At 47.4% G+C, this 23,029-nt stretch overlaps 1 protein-coding gene across 8 annotated transcripts in view; it reads left to right on the forward strand.

The window, feature by feature from the left end:
* The window catches only part of ADCYAP1R1 (ADCYAP receptor type I), a 146,129-nt gene that overhangs the window by 32,979 nt on the left and 90,121 nt on the right, over nt 1-23,029 (forward strand). For all 8 annotated transcript variants that reach the window (XM_081882484.1, XM_081882486.1, XM_081882489.1 and 5 more), the window contains exons 2-3: nt 3,021-3,176; nt 22,565-22,670. In XM_081882484.1, the coding sequence (XP_081738610.1) occupies nt 3,096-3,176; nt 22,565-22,670 (187 nt within the window). In that variant the 5' untranslated portion in view covers nt 3,021-3,095. The remainder of the gene's footprint in view (nt 1-3,020; nt 3,177-22,564; nt 22,671-23,029) is intronic.

Raw genomic sequence — 23,029 nt, forward strand, 5'->3', positions numbered from 1 at the left:
ATGCTTTCTATAAAAGTGCAAAGGTCAAAGGGGCATTGCATTAACACCCTCTGTTGTTGGCTAGGAGTTACCGTATTTTTCACTCTATAAGACACATCAGACCACAAGACGCACCTAGTTTTTGGAGGAGGAAAACAAGGGAGAAAAAATTCTGAATCTCAGAAGCCAGAACAGCAAGAGGGATCGCTGCGCAGTGAAAGCAGCGATCCCTCTTGCTGTTCTGGCTTCTGGGGTAGCTGCGCAGCCTGCATTCGCTCCATAAGATGCACACACATTTCCCCTTACTTTTTAGGAGGGAAAAAGTGAGTCTTATAGAGCAAAAAATACGGTAATTTGAGCTTGAGCTGCTATGTATTATTTGGGTCCTTTCCTGCAGTCAACCAGGCTTAGAGGAATGGTGGGGCCAAGAGACAAGGGTCCAGTGTCATAGAAGGCAGAGGTGGAAGGGACAGGGAAAAGTGTGGGATATTGGCTACATTTGGATGTCACAATACATTGTGGCTTATTGTGATAGAAATGTGCTGTCGGTGGCTTTGAGCTGTCACACTCTTTTTCCTCTGACACGGCTGCGAGGAGGTGATTTCAAACCACTGCTTCCGTTTTTTAAAACCACAGTTTACTGTGCCCTTCAAGCCCTAAACTGTGGTTGATCTTAGCTACAGTTTGTGGAGAGTGGCCAGCTTGCGTAACCCGCAGTTTGGGTTGTTAAGATTAAGCATGGCTTGTTGGATTTGGACAAATGGACCAGCAGTGGTTAATCGGAAGCAGAGAGTTTCCAAATGCTTCCTCGAACCTTCCGATGTCTCATTCAGGTCACGATAAACTGTGGCTTATTGTGATGCCTAAATGCAGCCTCTCCAAGAGAGGACTGGAGAAGAGAGTGCACTCAGAGGTTTTCTGAATCACTTCCCTTCCTCCATTCATTGAGGAGATGAGTAATGCGGTGATTTTATTTTTCATTAATACAAATCATTCTGGTTCCCAAGCATTGCTGTTTTGCCAGAAAGCTGCAGCCAAGGTTGAAGTAGGAGGGAATACTGAACAACACTTGAATTGAGAGCAGCTTCCACTATTATTTCCACTTATTTATTTATTTTCTCTCTCATTTTTTTTACTTCAACATTCTCTTTTAGTCGTTCATTTCTTTATCTCTCTCGGCTCCTGTTCCTGCTTCGTCTCCAGAGACCGAGGCACACTGTAACGTCAAATGTGCTCACACTTATCCAGTGAAAACCAGCCTGCTTTGAACTTAACCTTGGCCAAATCCATAAAACAGGACAGAAGTGGGGAAACCAAGGGCCACATGCCCTTCTAGAGGGCCACACACCAGTGGTGGGCAGAACCAGAGGTAAATTGGCAGGAGCATTGGATGTGAGTTTTTCCACTGAAAGTAGGCCGCATCCCAGCCACACAAACCGCAAACCTACATAAACCGCTGTCAGTTGTAAGGGCAGGTGGGTGTAGCTTGAGCAAAATGGCGTCACAGGTGAAATGAGGAGGCCTCTTGTGCCTTATTAGGCTCACGGACTTAGCTTCTTCATTGTTTCCTTCGATCAATAAAACAGGAGTTGAGAAAGATTGTGTGCCCCTTCTCCTCTTACTCAAGCTCAGAGCCGGCAGATGGGTTCTTCCAAGGCTTCATTGCCCCAGCAAAACCCACCTTCTAACCCCTCCTCAAGCTGGTCTTCCAAGAAATGCGATTGGAGGTCATTGAATGATCTTGGACCATTAATGGCCTTTTTGCTTTGCTGCGGTCTTTCTGCTTACAAGTCTCTTGTGGAGGTGAGGGGAGGAAATCATGTATGACAGGCATGCCAAACGTCAAGTGGGCTGTGATCTACTATCCAGTATTTTTTTAAAAAATGGCAGTGATCTACCACCCTCCGTAGTAATTGAAGTTCAATCAATCAGTCTTTATTTCACAGATACAGTAGTTATGTTTGGATATCTTCATGACAGATCCAAATAGATATTAGATGGACAAGTAACTAAACAAGTGAAAAAAGTCAAACTATGTATATTTGTATTAGTTTACACAGTTGTGAGGAGCCAGTCAGAGCACACCAGGCTCTCTCTCTCCCTCTCTCTCTCTCTCTCTCTCTCTCTCTCTCTCTCTCTCTCTCTCTCTCTCTCGGCATTCCCATTCCCTCTCTCCACCTCAGTCTTTCCCCTAAAAAGGTAAAGGGACCCCTGACCATTAGGTCCAGTCATGGCCGACTCTGGGGTTGCGGCGCTCATCTTGCTTTATTGGCCGAGGGAGCTGGCGTACAGCTTCCGGGTCATGTGGCCAGCATGACTAAGCCGCTTCTGGTGAACCAGAGCAGCGCACGGAAACGCCGTTTACCTTCCCGCCGGAGTGGTACCTATTTATCTACTTGCACTTTGATGTGCTTTCAAACTGCTAGGTTGGCAGGAGCAGGGATGGAGCCATGGTAGCTCACCCCGTCGCGGGGATTCGAACCGCCAACCTTCTGATCGGCAAGTCCTAGGCTCTGGTTTAACCCCCAGCACCACCCGCGTCCCAGTCTTTCCCCTACTGTTGCTTTAAGTCACAGTTGACTTTGTGCAGCCTGCGACCGACAAAAATCAGTCCGTGATCTACGAGTTGATTGTGATTGACATGTTGGACATGCCTGCTGTATGACATCTTGAGCTTCTTGAAGGAAGGAAGTTGTGGGTGCAACTATGGCTGATAAAAAAAACTCCTTACCAGATAAAGACGTTGCTAGGCAAGATCTGGAAGAAGCCATTAGCCCCACATCTCCTCTTCCTCTTTTGATCACTGCACAAAGACAAAATCTTGACATCGGCATCCTTGCTTCCACACCTCCGCCCTCCAACAACATGTTCCTAGACCCTGAATGCAATTTGTTCATATGGCCAAAATGACCTTTCGTTTCTCTCACGGAAACTCGGCAGTTTATCAACGTTCCGTCGCTCGCATCTTTGATTCCATTGTACCAGAACCTTTCCTCTCTCTTGCCTCCTTTATACAACGTTGTCTTTCTTTTCTTTTGCAGAGATTTGAAGAGCTCGAGGCAAAATCTTCTGAGCTCCTCACACTTCAGTCACAGGAAAAGATCTAAATCTGTTTCATGAAGACTGCAGTTTGGTTGATTGTCAAGATGATCGCCTGCTGGAAAACCTGTGTCTTGGCAGCTATACTTCTACCTGTGGTAAGTAACCCTAGGAGTGTTGCCATCCCATCAAGTTACCTTCCTACAACCTGCATTCTTTTAGGGTAGATACCCTGGTTGCATATGCGACTCTCCATTCCCACCACCCAGAGATTGTTCAAGTGTGGAAAGGGGAAAAGAAAAGACCAGTTCCTGAGCACACATTCATGGTATTTTCAGCTGTGAGGGAGACATTTAACCTTTCAGTTTTCAGGAGTGAGGAAGCTGTGCTTAGGTGAAGGGAGCCCCATATGAATCTAACCAGACTCATGGGTGTCCACATATTTTTTTCCAGGATGGGGGGCAACTTTAAACACTGAAAGGCAGGGGTTCAGACCAGCGTGTCACCAAACTATGGAATAATGCCTGCACATTTTCTTTCATATATCAGGTTTTACAAATTCTAAAAGCCTTTTTTTAAAAGGAATGTGGAGATTGTTTTTCATGGCATGGCTGAGGAGTGCAACTGTAAAAAAGGTAAAAAGTAAAGGACCTCTGGATGGTCAAATCCAGTCAAAGGGGACTATGGGGTTGCGGCACTCATCTCGCTTTCAGGCCCAGGGAGCCGGCATTTGTCCACAGATAGCTTTCTGGGTTGCCAGCATGACTAAACCGCTTCTGGTGCAACAGGACACCGTGACGGAAACCAGAGTGCACGGAAACGCTGTTTACCTTCTCACTGCAGTGGTACCTATTTATCTACTTGCACTGGTGTGCTTTTGAACTGCTAGGTTGGCAGGAGCTGGGACAGAGCAATGGGAGCTCACTTCATCTTGGGGATTCGAACCGCCAACCTTCTGATAAGCAAGCCCAAGAGGTTCAGTGGTTTAGACCACCCATGTCCCTACTGTATTTCTTCCTCGCTGCAGATCTTTATGCCCAGATCCCTCCATTGTTTGACCCCATGGTGAAGAGATTTGAGTGGAGAGTCTCTTGACATGTAGAATTGTGTCCTGAACTCGTCGACCAAATTGGTATAAAGATATTCAAGTGAGATATTGTCCTTGGGGGCGGGGCGGGGACCAGGGGACTCCCTTGGCTTGGCCAACAAACAAACAAATAAAAATCAGATAAACAGGGAGTTAAATTTTTGATTCTTGGGGCACTGTTGCTGCAAAGTCTTAGTGGTAGTAGGTTATCTTCATTTCTTTGAGGGGCTGCTGATACCAGGTCCTTCAATCGGATTATATGGACTGCAAACCAATCTTTTGAAGGAGGCAATAATTGTAACTTCACCTTGTAAAGAGTGTCCGAGTTTGTGACAAATGATATGAATCTTTGGAGAGACACAGAGATAATGCTTTCCCATTAACACTACTTTGCCTTTGTTCTTTTGGAGCCAATATGTTCATTACAAGAGCAATGCTGGGTCATTAATTTTCTCTAATGTTGTTCATGGCGGCCTACAATGGTGGTATTTGCGAAGCAGTTGCTTCTGGATTTTTCTAGGTGCCAAGACAGTTACTTGCTCACGATTCCAAGAGACCTATTGGGCTTGCACAGTTTTGGAAGCCTCGTGACACCTTCTGTGTTGCCATCCTCTGTTGTCCTGCCCTGCGTGTTTACAGACTCAGATTGCTTCTTATCCATACATAAATGAGAGCTGCAACCAAGGCCCCAAATGCACTATTCATTTAAAGCAGTAGCATACTAGTACTTTAAATACTCATGGCTTTTCCGAACCCCCAAGAATCCTGGGAATTGAAGAATAAGGGGCATCATATAGCATCACCTTATCCCCTTCTCACACGACTTGTTCAGTCTTCAGTTTAAGATAAAAAGGTAATGGACCCCTGACAGTTAAGTTCAGTCTCGAACGACTCTGGGGTTGCGGCGCTCATCTCGCTTTATTGGCTGAGGGAGCAGGCGCACAGCTTCCGGGTCATGTGGCCAGCATGACTAAGCCACTTCTGGCAAACCAAAGCAGTGCACAGAAATGCCGTTTACCTTCCCGCTGGAGCGGTACCTATTTATCTACTTGCACTTTAATGTGCTTTTGAACTGCTAGGTTGGCAGGAGCAGGGACCGAGCAATGGGAGCTCACCCCGTTGTGGGGATTTGAACCACCGACCTTCTGATCGGCAAGCCCTAGGCTCAGTGGTTTAGACCACAGCACCACCCGCATCCCTGTTTAACATAAAAGGTAAAGGGACCCCTGACCATTAGGTCCAGTTGCGGATGACACTGGGGTTGTGGTGCTCATCTCACTTTATTGGCCGAGGGAGCCAGCGTACAGCTTCTGGGTCATGTGGCTAGCATGACTAAGCTGCTTCTGGCAAACCAGAGCAGCACATGGAGATACCGTTTACCTTCCCGCTGGAACGGTACCTATTTATCTACTTGCACTTTGACGTGCTTTCGAACTGCTAGGTGGGCAGGAGCTGGGACCAAGAAACAGGACTCACCCCGTCGTGGGGATTCGAACCACCGACCTTCTGATAGGCAAGTCCTAGGCTCTGTGGTTTAACCCACAGCGCCACCCACGTCCCTCTGTTTAACATACCTTTCTTTAAAAGATGATTGGATGGTTTCAAGGAGGATAGGTCTACCTGCAGGTTCTTGTCATGATGACTACATTCTCCCTCCACTGTCAGAGTCAGTTTGCCCCTGAATATCATTTGCTGGGGATCTCATGGAATCTCAATGGCTTCTCATGGGAGCTTCATCTAATGGAATCATCGAGTTGGAAGGGACCTTGGGGATCATCTAGCACTACCCCTTGCAATGCAGGAATATGCAGCTGTTCCATATGGAGATCGAACCTGCAACTTTGGTATTTTCAGCACCATGCTCTAACCAACCACCAAGTACAGCCTATGGGACTGCCTCTCCTGGTATGCCCCGCGGAGGACCTTAAGGCCCACAAGTAACAACACTTTGGAGGTCCCGAGCCTCAAGGAGGTTAGATTGGTTTCAACTAGGGCCAGGGCCTTTTCAGCACTGGCCCCGACGTGGTGGAACGCTCTGTCACAAGAGACTAGGGCCCTGCGGGACTTGACATCTTTCCACAGGGCCTGCAAAACAGAGCTGTTCTACCTGGCCTTTGGTTTGGACTCAGTCTGACCCTTATCTTTCCCTCCCCTTATGGTCTTGATTTATCAGCTACAGTGGTACCTCAGGTTACATACGCTTCAGGTTACAGACTCCACTAACCCAGAAATAGTGCTTCAGGTTAAGAACTTTGCTTCAGGATGAGAACAGAAATCATGCTCCAGTGGCGCAGCAGCAGCAGCAGGAGGCCCCATTAGCTAAAGTGGTGCTTCAGGTTAAGAACAGTTTCGGGTTAAGAACGGACCTCCGGAATGAATTATGTACTTAACCCGAGGTACCACTGTACTTTAAAATGAGGCTTCATTTTAAATTGCATTTTAACCTGCATTTTAAATTGGTTTCCCCCCCCCCCTTTTCCCCGCTCTCTTTTTCACCTATTATGTTTTTACTGTGATTTTATTGGTGTTAGCAACCCTGAGCCCAGCTCTGGCTGGGGAGAGCAGGGATAAATAAAATTAATTATTATTATTATTATTAGTGTGTTGCACCCGATCCTGGTTTGTGGGCTTCCCATGGAAATCTGGCTGGCCAACATGAGAACAGGATACTGGACTGCGTATGCCTTTGGTCTGATCCAGCAGCCGAGCACTTAGATTTTGGCTGCTGTCAAAGTGTTTTTGCCAGGGAGACCAAGTGAAGCCGCCACTGAGGAAACGCAGGAGTGAAACCTACAGCGCACATGTCCCCTTTAAGCTGGCTACAAAAGATGCGCGGGAAACAATTTGATTTGTGAGTCACAACGTTGCCTTGAGGGCTTGGAGCTGAATTTTAAAGGCAACTGCAATGCAGGTGTTTGAATTGCCAGTAATGATTCAATCAGGTGGATTTTTGGCGCTAAGGACTGGCACTTCCTCCAGATGCCTTTGTAGCGCTTCAAGGTTGGAGTGCGCAGATAATAAATGGTTCCTGCCTTAGGCTGCGATTAGTATGATAAGGCTGGTTTTTAAGGGAAGGCGCGAGCGGCACTCTGCTGTGCTAATGACAGGGTGTGAAGGAACACTGTGAATGGCAGGGAGGTAAATACAAGCCCGGGAGAATATCGGGAAGAGGAGGGAGGAATGCTCAGTGGTGGAGCTCAGTCGTTGCATCTGCAAGGTCCTGGGTTCAATCCTAGACATCTCCAGTTACGAAATATCTCAAGAATAGCAGGACTGTCCGTCGGAGACCTTGCAGATTTAGGCAGCACTGTCTTCCATCTTCCTGACATTTCCTTCCCTGATAACTTTCACATTTGATGTGACCTTTCACACAATATAAAATACACCTCTGAAAATCTAGCGGAATCTAGTAGGAGTTTGGTGCTCATTTCCATGTCAATTGCTTCCCAGTTGACCCAGAAATTGAGGGTGTTTTGTCCTGTATTTCCACCTGCCCAAGTTTTCATAGATCGTACCATCGCCCCTCCCTTCCCAAATGCAAAGGAGGTAAAGGTAAAGGGACCCCTGACCATTAGGTCCAGTCGTGGCCGACTCTGGGGTTGCGGCGCTCATCTCGCTTTACTCCCAAAGCACCCACTGTCCGAAAAGAGTTGGTGACCCCCAGGCTTACACACTGACAACTTCTGTTGCATGCAAAAGTCCCAGGTTCAAGTCTCAGAATCTCCAGGGTGCCCTCTGCCTGAAACCACTGCCAGTTAGTGTAGATAATATTAGTTGCAGCGCTCATCTCCCTTTATTGGCCGAGGGAGCTGGCGTACAGCTTCCGGGTCATGTGGCCAGCATGACGAAGCCGCTTCTAGTGAACCAGAGCAGTGCACGGAAACGCTGTTTACCTTCCCACCGGAGCAGTACCTATTTATCTACTTGCACTCTCATGTGCTTTCGAAATGCTAGGTTGGCAGGAGCAGGGACTGAGCAACTAAGAACGGGAGCTCACCCTGTCACGGGGATTCGAGACACCAACTTTCCGATCGTCAAGCCCAAGAGGCTCAGTAGGTTAAACCACAACAGTCCTAGGCTCTGTGGTTTAACCCACAGTGCCACCCGTGTCCCATAGACAATATTAAGTTATAGCTACACCAGCTTGGGCCTCTACTGAGTTGGCATACGGCAACTGCCTACGTTCCTTGCCTTTCCAAGGGCAGGGGAAAGTTATGCCCTGCAAGCAAAAGAGGTGGTTATAGTTTTCAGCAGATGGCAAAAGAGCCCAGGCGCTGAGATGCCCGAAGGACTGAGAGACATCTGCTCTTCCAAATAAGGAGTCAGGTGAGTTGATTAAAAAGGGCAGAAGGGGACAGAGAGCCATCACTGATAGAAGGCTGGAGAGGTTTAAATTTACCACTGAGACAAGGGTGACCTTGGCTAAACATTGTCCCTCAGACTCGAGTAAATTTGCCAGTTGAATGGCAAAGAATAATAGAGAGAAAAAATGTCCATTTTTTAAAGTCTCCAAGCCAATTTCTGCACGCAAAAGCCAGACATTTGGGATAGTTGCCAGTGGTTTAATTTTCTTGAGTTTAAACCAATGGCCTTTAAATCAAGTGCATATCTTGTGAATGTACACTGAGATGTCAGGAGCTCAGCCCCGGCACAACACTTGATAGGTAATGGGAGCGCCAACTTTGGAGGGCCAGAGTTTTGAGTTTTAAGAAAAGTGCTGTGGGCACCAGTCGCAAAATTTCTGCCAGGGTGGCTGGCTGTGGCTGCATTGGGCATGGAATAGCACAAAATGTCTGCCATATCTAACAGAGAAAAATAAGAGAGATAAAGGAGAAAAGGAAGCGGAAGCGGAAGTGGAAGAGATAGGACAACAAACTGGAAAAATGGCACCTATACCAGTCACTGTCAGGAGCTCGTCCTACACTTGAGTAAGACCCTGGCAGAGACACATGCCCGACTGGCATGTTCCTTCCCTCCTGATCGACCGTTTGGGAGCTTCAAAAGCTTTCTTCAGCCCGAACATCACAGAGACCAATGCCAACAGACACCGACACACTTAGGGATCCGCAGAGTTTGCGCAACTTGCGTAACAGACCTCAGCAACTCAGCATTTTGGCTAATCTACTTTATTTACATATAAACACACACGGAGCACTGCAACATGGCTCCCACTCTCTCTAGCATCAGACAGCAAAGGGAAAAAGAACAAAGGACAATAGTCCCACTTCACAGAACACAGTAACACAAATATCCTGTCTCCGTCACTTCCCACTCTGTGGAGTCAAAACATACACCGTTATGTGATAGACAATCCCATGACTGCAATCATGGAGCAGGAATTCTAACAGTCACTGCAGGATGAGGCTATCAATGGCTACTAGCCAGGATGGCTATGGTCTGCCTCCCCAGCTGGAAGCAGCTGCTTCTGAATATCAGATTCTGGAAACCACAAGAGAGGAAAGTTGTTCCTGTGCTCAAATGCTTCTTGCTGGTTTCCCATTGGCATCTGGTTGGCCACTGTGGGAACAGGATTCTGGAGCCCCTTTGTTCTGATCCACAAGGCTCTGCTTATTTTCTTACTGTTCAGCCAGGTCAGTTGCTCTGGTAAGGGCCCAGTGCCCCAACTATATCTGTGGTTAATGCAGTCAACTCGGTAGTATCATTCTGTGAGTCTGAAGTCAGCCTGTCTGTTAGTCAGTGTTACTTGTCCAGTGTTACGTCTTGAATTGCTGGAGTTTATTTGGAGCAACGGCGGTACTTTGTATGTATTGGTAGATAGCTACATCTGCAAAAGCTTACAAGCTGTCAGTGCTTTTCCTTCACTGACAGGGAATGAGAACACAGGCACAGAGAGAGAGAGCAGATAAGAGGGGAATGCAAAGGGGAGGGAGAAACAGCAGGGAACAGCCATAACCTGATCTCTGGACACAGGGGAAACTAAAGAGAGAGCCAGAGTGAAAGAATGCAGCGTGTCAGCTCAGACAGTGACACAGACACAGGAATACATGGAGTGCCCTCTCCAAAATCTCATAGACCATGGGTAGGCAAACTAAGGCCCAGGGGTCAGATCCGGCCCAATCGCCTTCTAAATCCGGCCCGCGGACGGTGAGGGAATTATTGTATTTTCACATGAGTAGAATGTGTGCTTTTATTTAAACTGCATCTCTGGGTTATTTGTGGGGCATAGGAATTCGTCCATTTGTATTCCCCCCCCCCAAAAAAAAAAATATAGTCAGGCCCCCCACAAGGTCTGAGGGACAGTGGACCAGCCCCCCTGCTGAAAAAGTTTGCTGACCCCTGTCATAGACTCACGAGACTGTCCAAAACAGCTGGCAGAGAAATGGCAGAGCAGTGTGATCTGTCCATGAGGGAAGGTATGTTCAAGGAGTGCAGCAGAAAAGGGATGCCTGTCCAATTTTTATCAATATTCCTATTTGTATATCATCAGCTCCCCTCCAGCTTTTAATGCACCCTGTAGACTTCCCTGCCAGGGCCTAAGTAAGCTGACAACACAGTTAAGCAAGCTGCTGATTCAGCAGCAGAAATTCAGCAACACGCTTATTAAAGCCTTGAATAGTCTCCTTCCTCATCCTGGTTATTAATAGCCGAATCTGAAGTGGCTCGAGGCAAGTCTATTTCCTTGCAATTTCTTTCCAGCATTTCCTTCTTCTACTTCCCCGCCCCTCACTGAGCTGAGCTTTTTCAAAAACCTGATGGGGAAGCCGATATCAACAACTCTCCCCAAATGCTATTTGCTTCTCATGTGAATAACACTGACCAAGTCAACGGGACGCAGAAACTATTGTATTACCTGCCTCTCCCTTCTGTTTCCAGGGTCCGTTGATTTTGTCTGGTGTGTGCGTGTGTGATTTGGGGACACAGGTGGCACTGTGGGTTAAACCACAGAGCCTAGGGCTTGCCAATCAGAAGGTCGGCGCTTCGAATCCCCGCGATGGGGTGAGCTCCCGTTGCTCGGTCCCTGCTCCTGCCAACCTAGCAGTTTGAAAGCACAGAGTGCAAGTAGATAAATAGGTACTGCTCTGGTGGGAAGGTAAACAGCGTTTCCGTGCACTGCTCTGGTTCGCCAGAAGCGGCTTAGTCATGCTGGCCACATCACCCGGGAGCTGTACGCCAGCTCCCTCGGCCAATAAAGGGAGATGAGCGCCGCAATCCCAGAGTCGGCCACGACTGGACCTAATGGTCAGGGGTCCCTTTACCTTTACTAATATCGTCTACACTAACTGGCAGTGGTTTCAGTCAGAGGGCACCCTGGAGATTCTGAGACTTGAACCCAAGACTTTTGCATGCAACAGAAGTTGTCAGTGTGTAAGCCTGGGGGTCACCAAATGTTTTGGGACAGTGGGTGCTTTGGGGCATCGAGAAACCATTGTGGGTACTAGAAAATGGCTGCCTTGGGGGATGGTGTTACACAAAGGGGCTGCTTTGAGCTCTGGCATAACACAGAAGAGCTGTAGGGAAAAGAGTAGAAGAGTAGAAAAAGAGTCTTCTCTGTTTAGAATTGATGGGTGAGTAGGTTTCTGATCCTGGCATCCATTGAAACTGAGATCTGTCTAAGGGGGTTTGTTCAATGTTGTAGTAGTAGTAGTAGTAGTAGTAGTAGTAGTAGTAATGATAATAATACAGCGGTACCTCGGGTTACCGGGACGCGGGTGGCACTGTGGGTAAAATCCTCAGTGCCTAGGGCTTGCTGATCGAAAGGTCGGCGGTTCAAATCCCCGCGGCGGGGTGAGCTCCCGTCTTTCGATCCCAGCTCCTGCCCACCTAGCAGTTCAAAAGCATCCTTAAGTGCAAGTAGATAAATAGGTACCGCTTTATAGCGGGAAGGTAAACGGCGTTTCCGTGTGCTGCGCTGGTGCCGGCTCACCAGATGCAGCTTCGTCACGCTGGCCTCGTGACCCGGAAGTGTCTTCAGACAGCACCGGCTCCCGGCCTCTTGAGTGAGATGAGCGCACAACCCCAGAGTCTGTCAAGACTGGCCAGTACGGGCAGGGGTACCTTTACCTTTACCTCGGATTACAGACTCTTCAGGTTACAGACGCTTCAAGTTACAGACACTTCAGGTTACAGACTCCGCTAGCCCAGAAATAGTACCTCGGGTTAAGAACTTTGCTTCAGGATGAGAACAGAAATCACGCGGCGGCGGTGGGAGGCCCCATTAGCTAAAGTGGTACCTCAGGTTAAGAACAGTTTCAGGTTAAGAACGGACCTCCAGAACGAATTAAGTTCTTAACCCGAGGTACCACTGTAATAATATTTATATCCTGCCCATCTGGCTGGGTTTCCCCAGCCACTCTGGGCGGCTTCCAGCAGAATATTAAAATACAATGATTAATCAAATATTAAAGAAGAAGAAGAGCTTGGATTTGATATCCCGCTTTATCACTACCCTAAGGAGTCTCAAAGCAGCTAACAATCTCCTTTCCCTTCCTCCCCCACAACAAACACTCTGTGAGGTGAGTGGGGCTGAGAGACTTCAGAGAAGTGTGACTAGTCCAAGGTCACCCAGCAGCTGCATGTGGAGGAGCGGAGACGCGAACCCAGTTCACCAGATTACAAGTCCACTGCTCTTAACCACTACACCACACTGGCTTCCCTAAACAGGGCTGCCTTCAGAGGTCTTCTAAAAGTCTGATAGTTGTTTATTTCTTTGACATCTGATGGGAGGGCATTCCACAGGTCAGGCACCACCACTGAGAAGGCCCTCTGCCTGGTTCCCTGAAACCTCACTTCTCGCAATGAGGGAACCGCCAGAAGGCCCTCGGAGCTGGACCTCAGTGTCTGGGCTGAACAATGGAGATGTTCCTTCAAAGTAGGTGATGCTGAATTATTGTAGACAGAAACTGAGCAGGAAATAGATACATCCTGTTATGGATCGTGGATGTTTACTGAGTACTGAGATCCTCTTCAGGGGCCATAGGAGTTGGGAACCTTAGTACCTGTGGGTGCCCTGTCAGAGACCCCTGGAGGGAGCAGACAGAGACATAGATTAAGAATCCATCAGGAATGGGCCTCTCCTTCCCATGCTTCTGCCCCCCCCCCAAGTGGCAATTTGGTCCAATATTGTAACCACGTAGCATGACTGTACAGTGGTACCTCGAGTTACAGACGCTTCAGGTTACAGACACTTCAGGTTCCAGACTCCGCTAACCCAGAAATATTACCTCGGGTTAAGAACTTTGCTTCAGGATGAGAACAGAAATCGTGCTCTAGCGGTGTGGCAGCAGTGGAAGGCCCCATTAGCTAAAGTGATACCTCAGGTTAAGAACAGTTTCAGGTTAAGAATGGACCTCCAGAACGAATTAAGTTCTTAACCTGAGGTACTACTGTACCTGTCTCACTGAGAACATCTCGATGAGAGAGAGAGCATTCCCTGGATTCGATTGTCCACCTGCAACCAAAGTTGCACACTTCAGCAAGAGACATGCCACCGAAGACATAGGATTCTTTTTCACACAACAGAATCTGAGGAAAGGCTCTTTGGACAACTTTGGGCAGTGATGTCATATCCCCATGGGGCACACTGCCTAGCAGGGCACAGATTCCATAGCAATATGGATGCGACAGGCAAGAGGGCATCTCGCTTGGGCTGGTGATGTCACCTGCTGATGTCATGATGCCAGCATTCACAGATGTGTGATTCACAAGTGTGGGAGGATTTGCTGCGAGTCGTGATTCCCCTTCTCTGAAATAACTGCATTTGGCCCCAGATTGCTTGCCTTCTATGAGTGCATAATGATTTTGAACACGTTAGTCTTGACGTAGCCATAAAGTGATTGTTTTGGATAAATAAGTGCCTTCAGTTGCTCTGGGGAGGGGAATGTGGTGAATAGACCACATTTATTGCCTGCGCTTCTCCTTCAGTTCTTCGCATTCCCATCTAAAGGCTTTGCAGAGACTCTGGAGATCAATTAGCAATAACAAGCTAGATGGATCAGCTTTGATCAGGCAGGCCCACTCCCTGCATCTAACATTCCTTTAAGGCACAAGAGTGAAATGTTGGTATGCATCGTATGGAGATTGGCAGCAGATCAGAGTGACTGGGGGAACCTAGGCAGATGAGTAGGGTACAAATAAGGTAATAAGGTAAAGGACCCCTGGACGGTTAAGTCCAGTCAAAGGCAACTATGGGGTTGCAGCGCTCATCTCGCTTTCAGGCCGAGGGAGCTGGCGTTTGTCTGCAGACAGCTTTCCGGGTCATGTGGCCAGCATGACTTAACCGCTTCTGACACAACAGGACACCGTGATGAGTGCCAGAGTGCACAGAAATGCCGCTTACCTTCCCGCCACAGTGGTACCTATTTATCTACTTGCACTGGTGTGCTTTCGAACTGCTAGGCTGGCAGGAGCTGGGACAGAGCAACGGGAGCTCACTCCGTTGCAGGGATTTGAACCGTTGACCTTCCGATCGGCAAGTCCAAAAGGCTTGGTGGTTTAGACCACAGCGCCACCCACATCCCTTTTAAACAGGTTCAGTCCCTGACACCTTCAGGTAAAAAAGGTAAAGGGACCCCTGACCATTAGGTCCAGCCGTGGCCGACTCTGGGGTTGTGGCGCTCATCTTGCTTTATTGGCCGAGGGAGCAGATGTACAGCTTCCGGGTGATGTGGCCAGCATGACTAAGCCGCTTCTGGCAAACCAGAGCAGCACACGAAAACGCCTTTACCTTCCCGCCAGAGCGGTACCTATTTATCTACTTGCACTTTGATGTGCTTTTGAACAGCTAGGTTGGCAGGAGCAGGGAACGAGCAACGGGAGCTCACCCCGTCGCAGGGATTTGAACCGCCGACCTTCTGATCAGCAAGTCCTAGGTTCCGTGGTTTAACCCACAGCACCACCTGCCTCCCTTGGCATCTTCAGGTAGAGTTAGACATATTCAAAACACTAGAGAGGCATTGCCAACCAGGGCAGACAATGCTCTGTCTCAGCATAACGCATCTTCCTGTGTTCCATTTCTCTTACAAAAACAGAGCAGCGAAATCAGAAACTGAGCTGGGAAGCGCCCGGCTGCCCCCCAAAAAGGCTGGACCCCTTCTAAAGAACAAAATCAAAATTTAAGTGCGGAGCTCATTCGGTTGTAAATGGCAGCTTTGATAGAGGCTGCCTCACTCTTCCATTTAAGAATCAACTTCAATTTTTTGCAAAAAGCCTCCGCTACACGACGAGCTGATTTTGTTGAAACGGCTTTGTGAGATCGCATTTATCATGTGCGTGTGTGTGGCTCTGAGCTTTCTACTGCAGCTGTCCCAAGCTCATTCATCTCCTGGGCACCCATGCTCGCTTGCATCAGTGTATGCAGTGTCTGTTATGTCACAGGGACGTGTGAGATCCTAAGAGATTTCATTGGTATTGTCGACCTACTCTTGGCTCCTCTTCTCTTGAATTCCCAGATTGTGTCTTAATCTCACTTGATTTGGCAAGTCTTCTTCCTTGGCTGGGACAGCCCAGTCAGATGGGCTGGGTATTTATTATTATTATTATTATTATTATTATTATTATTATTATTATTAGGAATAGGACATCCCTGTTTGCATCAGAGAAATGTTGAAGAGGATGTATGTGTGCACTTTTTCTCTTCCCAGCTCTCTGTGAATAGGACGGGCTGATTCAGGGGGAGAGAAGTGCCCTGATGAAATAACAGAAGTACAGATGTGCCCACAGGCCTTAAAAATACAGTGGTACCTCTGGTTGCAAACGGGATCTGTTCCGGGGGCCTGTTCGCAACATGTCCACGTGCGGGTTGCAATTCGCCACTTCTCCGCATGCATATGATGTCATTTTGCACTACTGCGCATGCGTGAGCGGTGAAACCTGGAAGTAACCCTTTCTGGTACTTCCAGGTCACCGTGGGATGTAACCTGAAAGAACGTAACATGAAGCGGACATAACATGAGGTATGACTGTAGTTGGTGATCATTGAAATACCTTAAGTCTTATCCATCCGATAAAATGAATTGGTAGTGATCAAACTGATTGTTTCACTTCAAAATGGTGGTGCTCCTCTGCATAAAACATTCACTGCATGTAGGAGGATGATGATGATAATTTATTCATACTCCACCAATCTGGCTGGCTTTCCCCAGCAACTCTGGGCAGCTTCCAACAAAATATGATAAAACATCAAACGTTAAAAACTTCCCTAAACAGGGTTGCCTTCTGATGTCTTCTAAAAGTCAGATAGTTGTTTATTTCCTTGACTTCTGAAGGGAGGGCGTTCCACAGGGCAGGCGCCACTACCAAGAAGGCCCTCTGCCTGGTTCCCTGTAACCTCACTTCTTGCAGGGAAGGAACTGCCAGAAGGCCCTCGGCGCTGGACCTCAGTGTCTGGGCCGAACGATGGGGGTGGAGACGCTCCTTCAGGTATACTGGACCGAGGCCGAATCTCTCTCCCATGTGTAATGGTTTTCTGTTTTCAATTACCGTATTTACTTGAAACTAAAGTGCACCTCAATTTTTCAGAACCTTGAAACCAAGAAAAGTATTTGCTGGCGAATGTAAATGTGCCATTGAATCTAATGTGCACCTTAATTTTCACAACATGATTTGGCCAAAAAAAAAGGCGAGCATTAGATGCGAGTAAATACGGTATTATTTTTTGTGGCACAGAGGAGAGGACACATTCAGAACTCGTCTCTACCTCCCACCCACAGCTCAATGTGGTACGGTCTCCTTTACTGCCTCAGGATTTTACCACCCTGTTTTGCTCCAAGGGTTGAGCAGCAAGGGTGCTATTCAAGAGCCCTTCCTGGAGCATGGGAATGGTCTCACTTTAGTGGATCTGATCCAGAGAATTATGGGAATTGGCTTCAGAGGCTAAAAGCATTACTGCACATTCATTCCTAGTTGGCATGCAAAGGACGCCCTCGTTCCTGATGCTGTGTGCCATACATTGTCCAGCACTGTGGCAGCAACTGCCAAGGTTAAATATAGAGACACAGGACTTTGGCTAGGAGTCGCTGAAGCTTTAATCACATCAGCGCCTGCAAGGAAACACAGTCAGCAACCCAGAATGGTTCACTCCGTTGGCCCAGTAAAGGTAAAGGGATCCCTGACCATTAGGTCCAGTCGTAGCCGACTCTGGGGTTGCGGTGCTCATCTCGCTTTATTGGCCGAGGGAGCTGGCATACAGCTTCCGGATCATGTGGCCAGCATGACTAAGCTGCTTCTGGTGAACCAGAGCAGGAAACACCTTTTACCTTCCCGCTGGAGTGGTACCTATTTATCTTCTTGCAATTTGATGTGCTTTCAAACTGCTAGGTTGGCAGGAGCAGGGACCGAGCAATGGGAGCTTACCCTGTAGCGGGGATTTGAACTGCCGACCTTCTGATCGGTAAGTCCTAGGCTTTGTGGTTTAACCCACAGTGCCACCCGCATCCCTAACCGTTAGCCCAGTAGTGGTTTGGAAAGAAACAAGCCCAACATTTTCAAACGAAACTTGATGGTCAGTGAACATCCAACATCCACATGGAACTCCTAAACCATGCACTAGCAATGGCAAGAACTATGGTTTGGGAATCTTTCATGATAGCCTGGTTTTGCACAGACGCTCCTTCTTCCTCCCACTGAACATTCTGATATCTGCCCTGACTTCCAAGATCATAGCAAACCATAGTTTACCATAGCTGAGCAAGCTATGTTTTGTACAAGCTATGGCTTCCAGCACTGGTTTTGTATCTCAGCTCTGGTTTGTTCTGCAAACCATTGTTTCCCAAATTTGAATGCAGTGGCAATTTATAACATGCAAACACATGTAGAGTCATACAATAGTCTGTACAGCTATTTGAATTTTGTCTTTCTCAACTGTATTGGATCACTCTAGAACCCAGCGTGTTTGCTCCCATAGATTAGTGTGTGAGACACATTTTTGGGGGGTGTTTTTTGGTACTGAGTTTAATTCACGTGGGTTGGAATTTCCAGCCCATTCTGTTTTCATAGGTTCAAATTCCAGTCCTTTCTGCAAAGGTTTGCTTTCAACTGATCCCAAGTCGCCTTAGGAACACATGTATTGAGAAAGTTCATTGAGAAGGACTCTAGTGTTCAGTCTACAATTGGATTCTGGGCTCTATCCTTAGAATAATTACTCTGGATGAAGAGATTTTTTTCAGCTTTGCCATTTCCCTCTTTGACAGAAAACACCAGGACTGCAGTATCTTGGCTTCCATTTTAATTTTGCTTTTCTATCTTTTAATGGCAAGAATAAGAAGTTCGTTGTTTTTTGTTTTTTGGGAGATCCCGAACACCCGCTCTCTCCAAACCCGCTTTCAGACTGCCCAGTCATTCTGCTAACTTTGATCAAAATCTTCTCACTTTCAAAAAGGCCTCTGGGGACACAATTAGGAAGAGCTCTTCATAGGACGGACTGTCGGTGCCAGGATGGAGCGCTTTTAAAAGCCGAGGGCAGGATAGTTTTAATTTAATTACCGATCCAATTAAAGCTTTCTCCTTGGGTGGGTTTCAGCAGTGTTCCTTGTTCAGCTCCGAGCCAGACGGTGGTCAGGAAATGTTTCGACAGAGATTTCTGTTTGGAGTTCCACAGATTGAAGAGGTTGAGGGGGCATATATATGGTGTAAGGTAATCTCACAGTTATGGGACTCCATGATTTCTCCTTTCTTTGGAAGAATCAACCGATCAAAGAAAAACCCTTTAAAAGGAAAGGAAGGAAGAAGGAGCCCTGATTAATTGACAAAGACCACCACAGGTGCATTTTGATTGGGTGCCATCCTTGTAGAATCCTTGAGGGCTGTGCTTTCGTTTCCTCCAAGGCCTTTGAAGTGTTATCACTGCTCTGCCTCTCTCAAAAGGCATCTGAGATGGTTACAGTCACAGAGCAAAGGTATTTCAAAACAAGTACCCTGTCGGATGCCGAGAGATGTTGCACTTGTGCATTTCTTTTGAGATGTTTGATTGAATGGTTTCCCAAAAATGCTATAAAAGGAAGCCGGCTACAAACAAACAAATGAAAATCTCTAAGCAACGGCATGGAAAAATTGCAGGCAGTTGATAAACTAGGACTATAATCCTAGGCAATGCTTAGGGTTATGCGGTAAGTCCTAGGTTTGCCTATTTATTTATTAATTTAGTCATTGGGACTCAGTGGTACCTCGGGTTAAGAACTTAATTCGTTCCGGAGGTCTGTTCTTTTTTTTTGTTTTGCTTGTTTATTCAAAATTAAAACAAAACATATTATCCAAAAACATATCATCCTTATTTTTTCCCCATTTTCTCTCCCCCCCTCCCACGCAAAACCCACCCACCCCCATCTCCTGGCTTCCCTCTGTTCCAGTCTTTGATTTATCTAAGAATTCTGTTTTCTGCATGTTACACAGTTGTATACATCCTCAAACTATTTAGCTGATTATCATCAATAGAAAAGTTTGTGAATGTTTATTCAAAGCCAGCCAAGGAGTCCAGTTCGCTTTCTTGCATCTTCAAATACTTTGTAAAGGGTTCACATTCATCTTTAAAGTCACAGTTATACTCTGGAGGTCCGTTCTTAACCTGAAACTGTTCTTAACCTGAAGCACCACTTTAGCTAATGGGGCCTCCTGCTGCTGCCGCACCGCCGGAACACGATTTCTGTTCTCATCCCGAAGCAAAGTTCTTAACCCGAGGTACTATTTCTGGGTTAGCGGAGTCTGTAACCTGAAGCGTCTGTAGCCCAAAGTGTCTGTAACCCAAAGCGTCTGTAACCCGAGGTAGCACTGTATTTCCAAATAAGTGTGCAAGGGCTGGAAGAAGAACAGCTGGTTGAAAAAAATATATTATTAATTCACCATAGAATAGTAGAGTTGGAAGAACCTCTAAGGATCATCTAGTCGAACCCTCAGCCCTGCAGCAATCACAGCTCATTAATCCCTGGCAGATGGCCACCCAACCTCTGTCTAAAAACCTCAGAGTAGTACCATTGAACTTAATGGATTCAACTTAATTACTCATTAATCTATCCTGATTAAAACTTGGTTGAACATCACCCATAAATGCGTGATCACGCGTCCCTCGAACTCAGACCTGTCATAAGGTCTGTTGTGTTGCTTATTTATCTTCACAGCCTCTGCCTGAATCTGCCCTGCCTCCCCAGGTTTTATTGCCTTCTTGATAGAATTTGCCGGCCTGTTTTTCAAGCAAGCCATTGCTCTGTGTGCAACAGAACTCTGAACGCGCTGGCATGCTCAGCCCTCTTCTCCCTTCGATTAATTCATGCTCGGTTGTTGCGCTTCCTCCTATCAGATCCTCGTGTCTCCCACCACCAGTAGCCAAGCGTGCTGCCAGTCAAACCTTTCTCAGCCTCCTTGGGAGATTTGGGAGGGGGCAGTTTCAGAGTGGGCATTTGCTCAGCTTCTGTCTTCATTGCACCATCCTGCCTCATCCATCACATCGCGCCGTGTTCTGCACAGATCGCTGGTGTTCTCTCCCGGGGAAATTGAAACCGATTCATCTCAATTGGATGCAGAAAGCTGTAAACAGCATCCTCAAGGCGAAAGGAGCCGGACCGGGAGGCTCAGGCCCAAAGAAATTCACGCTTGCAGCATCGTTTTATATCACACGGCGCTAAGGGGTTGTACTCAGGAACCCCAAGCCGGCATATTGCACTGGGGAAACAAAGAACGGACCTTGGAGCCGGCTTTCCAATGATTGTAATCACCGTATTTTTCGCTCCATAAGACACACCTGACCGTAAGACGCACCTAGTTTTTAGAGGGGGAATGCGAGGGAATTTTTTTTAAAAAAGGGAGCGCTGAGCAGAGCCTGTATGCATCCCAGGCTCATGGAGCGTGTGTGCGGCACTTGCAGGCTTTTCTGGGAGGTGGGGGGAAGGGACTGAGGTGCTGCCCTCTGCCCCTCCCCTCCCCTCCCGCAAAAGCCCCCAAGAGCTGCGTGGAACATGTGTGCAGCTCTTGGGGGCTTTTCCTGCCTGCTTCCCACCTGCATTCACTCCATAAGACACACACACATTTCCCCTTACTTTTTAGGAGGGAAAAATGCGTCTTATGGAGCGAAAAATACGGTATATAAATTTAGAGAATCGCTTTCCCCATGGAACAGCATTCAAAGCCGCATGCAATATGGGAAAGGGAAATTTGTTAAACACAACCAGGATGAACAAAAGCTCTCGACCGTGAAAGAGCAGGAAGAAAGAGGCAGTGGAGGCAGCAGCATGCAAGACAGATGTTTCACCCGTGGGATAGCCATCCTCATATAACCAATGTGCTTAGTTTTAATTAATGCATGAAGGCATTAATCCCATAAAGTCCTGCCAGACTTAGCCTAGGTCACTTCCCTTAACTTGGGAGGAAACAAGTAATCAAGCCTACCGTTCTTTCCCAGTTTGCATGAGAAACTCAAAAGGTGGAGATGTTGCTCCAGCTCAGAGCACATGGCTCTCACAAGCCACTCTAGTTCCTGTACCAATAATTTAGGAACTTTCACTACTACTTTGTAGCCCAATTTCATTGCCGGTGCAACTTTTTCTGAATGCTGTATTGAATAGCACATGAACCTGACCTTTGGAGAGTTTGTAAGTAAGCCTTTTTAAACTTAACAAATGTGTGGTCTTTTCCTATGCTAAGGGAAGAGGGAAACTTTGGAAGGAACTTGGAAGGGCATGCTTTGCTTGGCTGCAATTTTTTGTGATTTTAAATCTCCGCTGGGGTTCTGTCACCAAAGAGAGCCCCAAACTTGGATCTTGGCAGCCCTGAATTCTCCTTTCTGTACAATTTTCCCCTGAGCCAACACTACCAACTGTCAGGCTTCAACGAATCGGCTTCCTCACTCCTTTTGGCAGTAGATAAGCAGAACAAAGGAAAAGGAGACTTCTTACCAGTTATAAACTTTAATGATCACAGCGAGAGAACAAATAATCCATTCCTAGGAATGGTGGTGCTCCCAATTAAGGGTTCCACCCACTTCCTCCCTAGTCACCCATGTCACTACTGCGTCTTGTAACCTGATCTCACAACCACTGTGTTTTCTGTGCTACCACCTTATCAGCTCTCCTTGACCTTGGGCTGAGTGGATGAATGCTTTCCAGAGACACTGAATCTGTTAACTCCCTCCCTCCCAGTGCTGCTTCTCCTAGCTGTTTCCCATCCAGTATTTCCCAGCTTCTGCCTTCTGAACTACGTCCCTCTGCAAGCCACTATTCCAAATCTATACTGCCCTCTGGCTCCTGGGAATATTCAGGATCTGGAGCAGGAGGAGGGGGGGAGGGAGAGGGGGAGACTCCCACCATTCCTACTCAGTGCAGCCCTCCTCAGCACAATCCCTGACACCAACTGAGCTACAACCCACCCCTTGGCATAATGTTGTTCTCTAAATACAGGTGTCATTGCCCCTCTCCCTTCCCCACCCCCCCAATACTGTAGTTTAGGCTTCCTCCAGGAGAGTGAAAATAAACCGTCTGTCTATTTGTTAAGACGAGCCTTTTTCCTCTTCATTTTCAGGCTACTCCGATGCATTCAGACTGTTTCATCAGGAAGGAGCAAGAGGCCTGCTTGGAGACTATCCGGAAGCTGAATGCCTTAATGCCACTGAACGAATCGGCTCCAGGTACGTTTTTAGGGCATACCCCAACTCAGCATGCACCCTTGCAGTTTTTCCAGAGCTGGGAAAGGAAGGAATCACTGGGAAACATCGGAAGGTAGGTGGGGACTTGTTGGTTAATGCCCCTGTCCTTTATAAATCTCTCCTTGCACTGGCCCCTGGTGGAGTATCGGGTCAAGTTCAAGGTGCTGGTGTTGACCTTTAAAGCCCTTTGTGGCTTAGGGCCTTTGTATTTACAGGGCCGCCTCTTCTGGTATGCCCCAGAGAGGACCTTAAGGTCCATGAATAATCATAGTTTAGAGGTCCTGGGCCCTAAGGAAGTCAGATTATCCTCCACCAGGGCCAGGGCCTTCTCAGTGATGGCT

Source organism: Podarcis melisellensis (assembly GCF_964234715.1).
Source record: "Podarcis melisellensis genome assembly, chromosome: 12".
NCBI classification, from domain to species: domain Eukaryota; kingdom Metazoa; phylum Chordata; class Lepidosauria; order Squamata; family Lacertidae; genus Podarcis; species Podarcis melisellensis.